Below are 11,244 nucleotides of genomic sequence, written 5' to 3' on the forward strand. Positions count from 1 at the left end.
GGGTTCATAGGCCTCCCCACATGCTGTAAGCCCTGGGGAGACCTCACACCACAGCCATCACAATAGGCTGCACCCTGTGATTAAGCTTTAGGAAGGGCTGCAGGTCTGTGGCAAACATCTAGCTAACAAGTCCACCAGGCCATTTGCTTTACAAGAGACTATCACGTGTATAAGGAACTCTTCCCTTTCCCCTTTGCTGGAAGACCCTGACAGACTCCTCACCCCACCTCGGGGTGGAGTGTTCACAGGCATATGGTGACTACCAGGTCTGCATCATGGGACATCAAGGATAGGGAGAGCCACTGACCCTTACCCATGTTTGTGGGCTCTCCACAACTAGCGGTGGGGACCAGTGACACCCTCAAGTACCTGCAGGGCCAGGGTTCTAGCTGCCTACCCTGGGCCGAAGGGAATTCAGACCTTTTAGTATATAGTCCTGGTGGGTGCTTTCAGCCTTCGGCCGGCTGAGGCATCCAAAATGCCTGTGTGCTGGGGCTGGCCCATGGGCTGGGAGAGGGTGGTATCTTAGGCTTCAGATCATTTAGACATAGCCATGGCAACACCAGCCCTGAGTGGTCCTCTGTGCAGGCCACTCTTGTAAGAGAGGCTGTTGCACCTTCTAGTTCTGTAAACCAGGAGCTGAGTGTGGTACGGGCGTGCAAGTCTGTTGAGACCTGAAGGAGTTGGACACTTCTTCAGGAAGGGAAGACCCTAAAGAGTCTTCTAAAGCTGCAAAGGGTTATGGGAGGCAGGACTCGGGTGGGCGCCATGGCGTAGCAGGGACTGCATGTCAGGTCAGCCAGACTCCAATTCTCAGTGTGCCCATCTTCCAGATGGGGCAGGAGCTGTGCTGACCCGTCAGGGGGGTTAACGGAGAGGCTGCTTACTGATCCCGTGTCAGTGCCTGGCATATCGCTCTTGAGGGGGTGACAAAAATTCCCCACATGGCCAATCTGCAGAGTTTCCACCTCTGAGGCTACAAACCGAGAACAAGCAGGTGGCGGGGATGAGAACACAAGAGGCTAGGCAAAGGCTAGGCAAAGGCCACCCTCCACAGTGTGGGACTACAGGCATGGCACAGTCTCTGTCTCAGACAACTCCAGGACTGTGGCACAGGACAGAAGAGGGAGGAGTGGGACACAAGGCGGGCCCTCGAAGATACTCACTCGACATATTTGGTCCAAGGCGGAGGGTCGTGCTGGGCCATGAAGACACAGTTGGTCAGGATGGTACACATGATGAGCATGCTGAAGAGCGTGGCACCAGCGTTAAGGAAGCCACGGGAGGGCTACTGACAAATCCACACGGGGACCCACAGAGAAAGCCGTGGGAGGGTTTCGCCCGCAAACAACCATGGAAAAGAGCACAAGAAACCATGGGAGAACTCTACCCAGAAAGCCACAGAAGGGGCTCCATCAGAAAGTCATAGGAGGGGCTGCAGGAAGCCATAGCGCTCCCATCCAAAAACACACAGAGGGAGCCCAAAGAAAGCTGTGGCAGGGGCCTCACAGGAAGCCACAAGAACGAGGGAGCCAAGCCGCCACAGGAGCGCGGGGGGGGGGGGGGCAAGCCGCCATACCCACTGATGGGCCGGCTGGTGTTGTCACTGCCGGGCAGGCTGTGTGACTCTTCTATGCTCCGCCCTCTCTACAGAGCCGTTTGGGTCCCCTCCAGGCTCTTGCACAGCCCACGCTTTTCCATAGCTCTTAGCAAGCACCAGATAAGCTGGAGACCACGCCTTCCACAGGGCTCTCTGTGGGACCCAGGATGGAGTGGAGACACCCCAGACTTAGGGTTGACTCCAGCCCCAGGTCATACGGGAGAGACACAAACTCTACCAATGGCTCTGCAGTTTGGGGCAGGCCAGGAGGATAGAAAGGGTCCCAAGTTTTCTCTCCTCAGGCTTGAGCTTCAAAGTGCACACCTGGAGGTAACCTGCCAGGTGTCTGTGGGGGAGCATTTCCTGGGTGCTTCTGGCCATTGTACCTGCATCTCAATCTGGTTCTATGCCCTGAACTTCTTGCTCTTCAAATGTTCCCTCAGGAGGAGCTCCCAGCCCTCACAGACTTTCACCCCCAGCGGCCAGGCAATACCCCTTTTAGCCTGTGGCTCCTCACTGAATGACAACCATCTGACTTTTGCCAGCAAGGGGGCACTGCAAACACTAGCACTGAGTCCTGGTTATCTTTGTGGGACGCTAGGTATTATCTACCCTGCCCCAACTCTGGCTGTGTGTCCTCACTACTGCTTCAGGCTGCACAAAGCTCTGTCTGATCTCCTCCATTCTTTTTCTTGCCTCTGCAAGACAGAGGAGCAAGGATTACACCCTGGGTCTCGGAGGGGCGGGTATCCCAGGGGCCTGGCTGCACCGACCACTCCCTATGGCTGCCTCCAGGCTTGGGACACCACGGCCCAGCCGCAGCCCTGAGCACACAGCTGCCAAACAGAGATTCCTAAGGGCATCCCCAGCCTGACCGCAGGCTGGCGCTTAGTGATGCCTGCTCCGACTGCAGAGCATATGCATGGGGATCCAGCCAGGTGGACACCCCTGCTGCCTCCAGGCTTCCGGAAAACCCAGTTAATTCGAAAAGCAGCCTCCTGTCTATAATTAATCCTCTAGCCTCTCTTAAAAAAATGAGAAGTGATTGGGCCCCTTTATCAACTCAGAGCTGTGTTCAGGAGTGCTCAATCCATGGAAGGCAACTCTCCAGGCCTGGGGTCCCCACCTCAGGCCTTCGTCATGGTCAGCCTTAACTGCCAACTTGACACAGCCAAGCAATGAAAGGAAAGCCTCAACTGAGGAACCAAGATCGGACTGACCTATGGGCATGTCTGTGGAGGGCTGTCTTGATGGACCCGTGGTGTAGGAGGGCCCAATTCACTGTGGACAACACCATCCCATGGGCAGATGGAGGTCCTGGGTTACATAGGGAAGCTAGCTAAGCAAAATCTGTCTGCAAGCCAGCAGGCAGCCTCCTCCGTGGTTTCTGCCTTTAACTTCCGGCCCTGACCTCCCTCAGTGGTGGACCATAATGCAGAAACTAAAACGAACCTGTCCTCCACTACGGCGCTTTAGGTCAGTGTTTTATAACAGCAACTGATTAACTAAAGCAGTGGCCATAGCCAGGCCCATCTTCCTGTCCTTCAGACACTCATCTCGACGTCCCATCCCTGTCTCTAACACATCTCCAGGTCAGGCTCTGTGAGGAAACTCGCTCACTGGGAGAACCATTTACAAACTCCTCAGCCAGCTTCCTCCATCCCCAAGGGGTCACTGCTGAACTACAGAAAATCACAGAATGTTTCTGAAGTCCACACGGGATGGTGCCCAGAGCAGATATCCACTGGGCCCCTCTTAGGAACCGGGCTCTGTCCATGTACCAGTCTGACCCCTAAGAGCCCCAAGAGGTGGGAACTTTGCCTCCATCGGGAGAGATAAGAAAACTGATGTCTGAATCTCTGGCCTCTGTCCTTCTGGCCTCTGTCCTTCTGTTTATTTACATGGGATAAGGCATTGCAGATGTGATTCAGTTAAGTGGGAAGCACAGTTTTCCAGAATTACCTAGTTAGGTTCAATGTCATCACAGGGTCTTTATGGCAGAGAGGGGCAGGAGAGTCTGAGGCCCCTGACTGGCCAGTGCTTGCTTACAGACAGAGAAGAGCTCAGGAATGTGAAACAACTCTGTAAGAAGAAAAACCTCGCAAACCACCTCACCCCGAGAGCCTCCACAAAGGAACAAAGCCCCGCTGATCCTTGATTTCCACCCAGCGAGAGCCTCCAGAGCTGTAAGATGATAGATGCATGCACTGCGATGCTAGCGTGTCTGTGCCTACGGTTCTCAGAGAAACCGACCACAGAGACATGGAGGGAGGATGGCGTTAGCCCCGTCTGCACCGCATCCCGTGTTCAGGGGCCACCTTTGACAGGCTTTCTGCAGGAGGAACTCAGCTCTGGTCTGCTCTCTGCCTCTAGAATGGAAGCCTTTGTGTCAGTTTGGGCACCTCGACCCTCGCCGGACGACAAATATGTTAGTCCTGTCCTGCCACCTACTGTACTGTCAATCAAACCAGGTGGCAGGTGGGAGAGTGTCACATGGGAGGAGCAGGGGAATGATGCCAGTCTGTGTATGGCATGCACATGTGTGTGATGGTATACGTGGGCACGTGCAAATGATCATAGGATGCATGTGAACTAGGGGACTGTCTTGGGGGACACTGCTAGGTTTTCCAGATCCAGTGATGGCTGGGGTGGGGTGAACCAGGCTCCTGCCCTTCCCTTCGACACAGGAAAAGTGTCACCTGGCTTTCTTGTCTTTGGAGATGGCTCTGACGCTACTCTGAGTCAGCTCTCTGTGTGCAGCGAGAGCCACTGTTCCCTACCTAGACCAGGATCCTAGTCTTCAGGCCTCCTCCCTAAGCACCCAGGACCCCAAGGAGCCCAGCATGACCAATGCCAGACTTACGAGTTAACCAAATCCCCGGACAGGACATACCCATGTATACCACTTGCTAGTTTCAGGCCAGTATCAAGCTGGTCTTCTGTGTGGGCAGCAGCAAAGGCCAGCTCTACAGGCCCGTGTACCGCGGAACATCTTCAGTCCTGTTGTGTCATTATCCCAAACACCCACTCCCAGCCTCACAATTAAAACGCCAGCAAAGGCTGCCTGTTAACAGCAGAGAATGCCTGACACTTGGGCCACTTAAGTCTCCGGCTCTAGGACTCCAACCTCCCAAAGAGGAGAGAATTAAAATGGGCTGATACTGTCTTGGGTTTGTGCTATTCATTGAACACGCATACATGTACGCATGCTCACACACTCACTCACTCCTAATTTGATTGCCCATTTGAATCTGGTAGAGAAACGTGGGAGCAGATCCTGGGCACCGCGAAGACAAAATGCTTCTTGGCATGGGCATGAGGTCTCTCTGAATGGGGCTGTGGTGGAAACCACAGTCCCTTTAGTTTCTTTTATTTAATCACGACAGGGACACATTCTGCAGGGCTATAACAGAAACACATAGGAAGAAACCAATTCTAGATGCCTATATTCACTCTGCCAGCCTTTTGCCAGGGGTACACCACGATCTTGTAACAAAGACCAGAGCCAAACAGAACGATGGCACCAGCCGGTCACACCACAAGCCTCAACTGTCACAGGAGACCAGGCTGCATTCTTGCCCCTCTACGTTCGTTCGTCTGCCCAGCCCGTCTACAGAGTGGGTATTCGAATCGATGTGAAAACTGGAGCACGGTGCACTTTCCCCATTGAAAGTGTGAGCTAATACCAAGCTGTTTTCAATACTGTAGCTCTGTAATAGAGTTTGAAGTCAGGGATGGTAATGCCTCCAGACAATCCTTTATTGTATAAGATTGTTTTGGCTATCCTGGGTTTTTTGTTTTTCCATATAAAGTTGATTATTGTCTTCTCCAGATCTGTGAAGAATTTTGATGGGAGGCAGTGGCGGGGAGGAGGCAGAAATCTTTAATAAATAAATAAATTTAAATAGAAAGAAAGAAAGTGTGAGCTAAGACTGCTCACCGCGAGCCAGGCACAGAGGCCCATGACCTCCTGGCACTCCAGATATGAAGGTCAGGTCAACTCTGAGCTCTAGGTCAATCTGGGATAGATAGTGAAACCCTCTGCAAGAAGCTAAAACCCTAACAGAACTGCTTTGTGTTTCTGGGAATGGTGGATCACATCTTTAATCCCAGCATTCGGGAGACAGAGGCGGGTGGATCTCTATGAGTTCGAGGCCAGTCTGGTCTACACAGTAAGCCTCCGTCTCAGAAAGAACTGCACTATGGTTGCTAATGGACACAGGCTCAGTCCCCTTTGGGGAGGGGGGTTGATGGAATCTTCTTGACGTAGGTATTGGTGATGATTGTGCAGCCTTACAGATACATTAAGAACAATCACTGAATCACATACTTTAAAACATGTTTTATGGGCTGGAGCCATGGTTCTTGCAAAGGACCCAAGTTCAGTTCTCAGCACTTACACTGGGAAGCTCACAACCATCTGTAACTCCAGTTCCTGGGGGATCTGAGCAGCTCACAACCATCTGTAACTCCAGTTCCTGGGGGATCTGATGTCCATAAACACACACACATACACATGAGAGGGGCAGCAGAGAGAATTAAAAATAAATCTAAAAAGTTTTACGATATGTGAAGTAGATCTCAACTTTTCAGGAGTCAGGGGAGAGCTTTTGAACTCCTGGGTCTTTAGCTGGTGGTGGCCCTGGTCTAAAAAGGCCTAAGAATCTGCCTTCTAAACAAACTTCCTGGGTGACATGGAGGGGAACAATGAAATGCAGGTTCTGAGGTGTGTCCTGGGGTGCTTCAGTTTCTACAAAATCCTACTCCTGAAGCTGGAAGGCCTGGTGGGTACATCACTCTGGGGGACTGAGGCCTGGGGGGTGGGGAAGAGGTGGGCTTCCAATTACCACAGATCTCAGCCCCTTCTTCCACTAGGTGGCGCTGTCAGGGATTATCATGGCCACTCCACGTAGTGGAGTACTACAACAGCTCCAGGGCCTACGGTAGGGCCTCTCTCACACAGATGCTCCCCTGGGGTGGCTGCGGGGTGGCACGCGGGGGGGGGGGGCGGGAGCAGGCAGGCAGGCATCAACAGCTCTCAATGCTGGTCTTGCCAGATCAGCAATTCACAGCTTCAGAGACACCCCTCAAGGCACCCTCTAGGAGAGGACCTTGGTTGAGGATCCCAGCGTCCCTACTGTCTTCCTCACCCACCTGCTTTCTGGCCTCTCATCTGCCCTAGTGAGTCCCAGCCCAGTGCTCGGAGAGAGCCATGGGACCCAGGCTGCATCCCGGGAGATTTTCTTGGCTGCCAAACACTGTTGGGTTGGTAAGCTACTTGGAGAAGCAGCCCCGAGTGAGCCTGGAGGATGCTTTGGGGTGGCCACACCCCTAAGGCAGGTTAGAGACCAGCTCTGAGCTCTAAGGAAACCGTTTTTTTTTTTTTTCCCTCCTCCTTCAGCTCTGCTCTTCCTACAAAGCTGTGACCACACTCTGGCGGGAACGGCAATTTGTTGGCTGTTTCTACCATTCTTAGGGAGCTCTCTGAAGGAGGTATGCCCATTCAGAGTGGGGGGGGAGAGGTGGCTGAGGGGGGCTCGGGGGAGCTCTGCCCAGCTAGTTCAATATACCCACAACTGGTCCCAAGCATCGTCTGGAGCTCAGCAATGTAAATGAGATTCACAATGGCATCTCTGGGCCTTGGAGTTGGCTCACTGGGCGAGGGTGCCATGTCTGACCACCTGAGTTTGATCTCCGGCATCCACCTGGTGAGAAGACTGGCTTCTGCCCCCCGACCTCCACATACACACCATGGAGTACACATGCTTCCGCCAACATCACATGTAAATAAATAAATGTAATAATAATAATAATAATAATCTAACAACAACAACTGCAGAAAGCTAAAACTGACCAACCAAACAATGGCACCGCCTACAGACATGCCCTCATCCAGGTCACCAGTGGCCACAGATAGGGCTTCACAGGTCCTCGTCGTAAAATGTGGATGCCTCTGGCTTGTGGGCAGTGCCATCTCTCTCTGTGATTCCACAAGTCCCTTCTCCAGAGACGACTGGGCCGGTGAGAGTGGCAAAGGCACTCGCTGTCAATCCTGACCACCATGTTTGATCCCTGGAGCGCACACAGGGAAAGGAGACAGGTGACAGTCTGCAGTTTGTCCTCTGACGTCCACACTCCCCACACACATAAAAACACAGTATGTCTCACTGAGTGAAATGCAGGGACGGGCTGACACCCACAATTCGGGCGCTGCCTGAACTAGGACCCCGAAGCTGGTTTGGCGCTCTTGGTCCCACGGCTCCATTCCAACAGCTCTGTCAGCAGGCGGGAAGCATTTTTAGGCTGCGGTTTATGTAATTGGACGCTAACCAGAGTTCTCTGAGAAGCTCTCAAACTGCAAACATTTTGTCAACACCTAGTTCAGAAGCGAGCGCTGCTTCCTTCGAAAGATGCCCACGTGAGAAAAAAAAAAAAAAAAACGAGAGGCCTTTTAACCAAGGAAAGGCTTTTCCTTGGTTGAACCTCTGCAAGGGGCAGCAGGAGGTGTGTGGGGGGGGGCAGGGGCTGTGGTGGGTGGGGACATTTGGAGCCATCAGAGAGGGGAAGGTGAGGATATCATTTCTTCTCAACAGACTATTTTTCCTCTTGAAGAAGCAGAGGGGATGGAAGGGCTTCTCAAACGTCCTATACCCCAAGAACCCCCCAGGGATCTTGTTAAAAAGCAGGTACTGACTCAGCACATCTCGGGTGGAGGTCGGGGTTCTACTTTTCTAATCTGCTGCTGGCGGTGACCATGCCGCTTGTCCCAGGGGCAGTGAGGGGGCTCAGCACCCTCCCCTGAGCTCAGCACCTGTGTATGAGCCCAGGACAGATGCAGATGACACGATTACTAGCAAAGGATATGAATGTACTAGAATCTTCACAGCCGCTCTGCGCACGGGGTGGAAGGGGCTGAGGATGTACAAGGCCTTGGTGGCGCTGAACCGGAAGATGGTTTTTCCCTTGTTCAGCACGATGAAGGTCTGTGGACAGAGGGAGACAGCTGTCATCTTACAGCCCTTAGGTCATGGCTAAGGGGTGGGGAAGGAATGAAGAAAGTGGGTCCTCCCTTTCCTGTGGACCCCTGTGCCTGGGCCACAAGTGGCGAGGGGCCTGGTGGAGTCAGGGGGAACATCAGGCTGGCTGAGATTTACTTCAGTTTCAGAATTACCATCTCAACAAGGGGCTTCCAGCCAGGTGTGGCAGCACACGGCTATAATGGCAGCCCCTGGGAGGCCTAGGCAAGATGATTCTTCTGTTCCATGCTTGCTGCTTCTGGAGCAGAAGCCTGTAAGACCCAGGGAGGCTTCCTCCTTTTCCTTCTCCCACACTGCATGGAACTTTAGCAGAGAAGGCCCGCTTAAAGCCGGGCCAGCGCCGACATACAGGTGGGGAGGGAAAAGAAAGTTAAAGAGTCATCCAAGCTTTCCCTGGGACCCAGTCTGCCTGAGGTCAGCCAAAGGTCAATCTCCTTCTGGCACACAACCTAGTGTCTCCCTCTTGGAAGGTTGTGAGCAGCCTAAGGTGGCCTGGTCTTGGAGGTCTCTATAAGGTATGTGTCTATCTGGCATAACAGGGCGGGGCGGCCGTGAGAGCCTGCAGCGTGGAAGCCAAAGGCAGCCAGCATGTCAGAAACGATCCGAGATCGCTCACCTTCGTGGGCTGAGTGGATGGGACGAAGCTCTATAAACATTAAAATTTGGGCTAGTGGGACAAAGTAAACAGACAGATTAGAGCCAGAAGTTCCATTGGGGTGTGTCCCTCAGCCAGGGTCAGCAAGGGGCACAGGATGGAGTCTGGGGCACTAGGCAATCTCTGATCAAACATTCCTTGGCTCCGCCCACATGGGCTGCTGGAGGGGCGGGGCTTAGAGACTCGAAGCCCACCCAGCCTGGAACTCCATCCTTAGGCTCATCTGACTCCAACCTGCTTTCTGCTCCTCTCATAGGGACCTAGACTCTCTCCTGGCCGTGTCCCTGAGCCCAATCCCACTTCTCCCCATCAACTCTGACCTACCGTGACCAAAGCCTACCCACTCGCTCACCTAGATTCCACCTTCTGGCCTAATAACTGTCACACTCACGCCCAACCCTGACCCTGCTCCAGTCACTTGAACCAGCGAGTTCCGGAAGCCTCAGAGGAGGTCAGCTTTCCTGACTTGTAGATTGAGTGCGTGTGGGCCTCTTCCCATCCACAGCTGATTACACATGAAGCTGTGTGTGTGTGCATACACACAGACAAGCATACTCGGGCTCTTGGTCTTCCAAACACTATCTCACACCATGGCGACCGACACACTGACACACATTGCATAGATCCTCACACTGACTACAGTTCCCTTTCTGGCCCCACAGGGGTTGCTCTGCCTTTAGCTTGGAGCTGAGCACAATAACCCAGCAGCCTCCTTGGTCTCTGGTGCCTGGCCACGCCCTAGATTCCAGTCTGTCGTCCCACTACCAACCCCTACAGTTAGGTCCAGCAGTGTGGACAGCGGAGTGGGGATCCTATGCCTCTGTAGGATCTCTGCATGCCTGTCACCTTGTTTGGTGCAACATGGTGACCCGTGGTCTGAAGAGGAGGCCAGGGCAGGGCCTTGTGGAGAAACAACATTCCGTCCATCTCCCCAGGAGCAAGAATGACAGAACCAGTCTTCCCCACAAGGCCCAGGAGACTATGGCTGTGGCTCAGCTTGAGACAGCTGGCTCTGATGATGATGTCGGCTAATTCTCTGAGCTACAAGAGGGAGGGAGGAGCGCATGCCACTTTATTTAGGAGAGAGACCACTCAGGGCTTCCTTCCAAGTGCCCACACATCTGGGGACAGGGAGGAATCCCCTAGAGGTGTCTACCAAAGCACTACACAAGAAGGCAAGAGTTTAGTGGTCCACCCTCAACTTAAGGATACAAACATCATTATTTATGTCTTTACCCCAGAACTCCAAATTAAGGTGACTGGGATAGAGATCAGTGGTGAGTCACTCCCCCAAAGCCCAGGGGAGCCGGCCCCACAGAACTCCACATAAGCAGAACCCCATCTGCTGCTGCCCTTCTGGGAGCTACCTAGATGGGTGAGGAGGGTGTTGGGGGATGGCAGTCACCTTCTGGGTACTGTAGAAAGGGTCCAGGTCTTCCAGGGGCTCCCCAATGAGTTCTCGGGGCGGGTTGCCATAGAGATCCGGAAGCTTTTTGGAGGCCTGCAGGTCCAGCTGGGGCCGGGGAGCCTCCTCCTCTGGCAGGCCCTCACGACTCTCCTGTGATGTGGCCGAACCTCGGGCCTGCTTTTCCGCCATGCGCTTCTCGATGGCCGCCAGGGACTCCCGGGTGAACCTACGGAAGCTGCTAGTGCCCCGAGGTAACAGGAAGTTTGCCATCTTCTCATCCTGCTTCTGGGGGCACAGGCTCTCCTCAGGCTGCCTGGGGGTACGCTGGAAGACACAGACATGTGTGTGATGGGGTGCCACAGACAGAAGGGAGGGTGGTCAGTCAGCTATGCTGGAGCGGGAAAGGACACAATTTGCCAGTGGGTACAAGTTGCCAATCGCTGAACAGGCCACACATGATTGACAGTGACCAGGGGTAAATACCTAAGCTCTCCCCCATGGTGTGTAAGAGGGACGGCACTGGAGTGGCTTCTCCACTCCTGCC

At 53.6% G+C, this 11,244-nt stretch overlaps 1 protein-coding gene across 6 annotated transcripts in view; it reads right to left on the reverse strand.

Moving 5' to 3' along the window:
- Positions 1 to 11,021, reverse strand: part of Scn5a (sodium voltage-gated channel alpha subunit 5) — an 81,763-nt gene extending 70,742 nt beyond the window's left edge. For all 6 annotated transcript variants that reach the window (XM_026779074.1, XM_026779072.1, XM_005348090.3 and 3 more), the window contains exons 1-3: positions 10,698 to 11,021; positions 8,465 to 8,583; positions 1,167 to 1,256 (exon numbers count right to left, since the gene is read on the reverse strand). In XM_026779074.1, coding sequence (XP_026634875.1) covers positions 1,167 to 1,256; positions 8,465 to 8,583; positions 10,698 to 10,970 — 482 coding nt within the window. In that variant the 5' untranslated portion in view covers positions 10,971 to 11,021. The remainder of the gene's footprint in view (positions 1 to 1,166; positions 1,257 to 8,464; positions 8,584 to 10,697) is intronic.
- Between the last annotated feature and the right edge of the window lie 223 nt (positions 11,022 to 11,244).

This window comes from Microtus ochrogaster, chromosome 5 (assembly GCF_000317375.1).
Source record: "Microtus ochrogaster isolate Prairie Vole_2 chromosome 5, MicOch1.0, whole genome shotgun sequence".
NCBI classification, from domain to species: Eukaryota; Metazoa; Chordata; class Mammalia; order Rodentia; family Cricetidae; genus Microtus; species Microtus ochrogaster.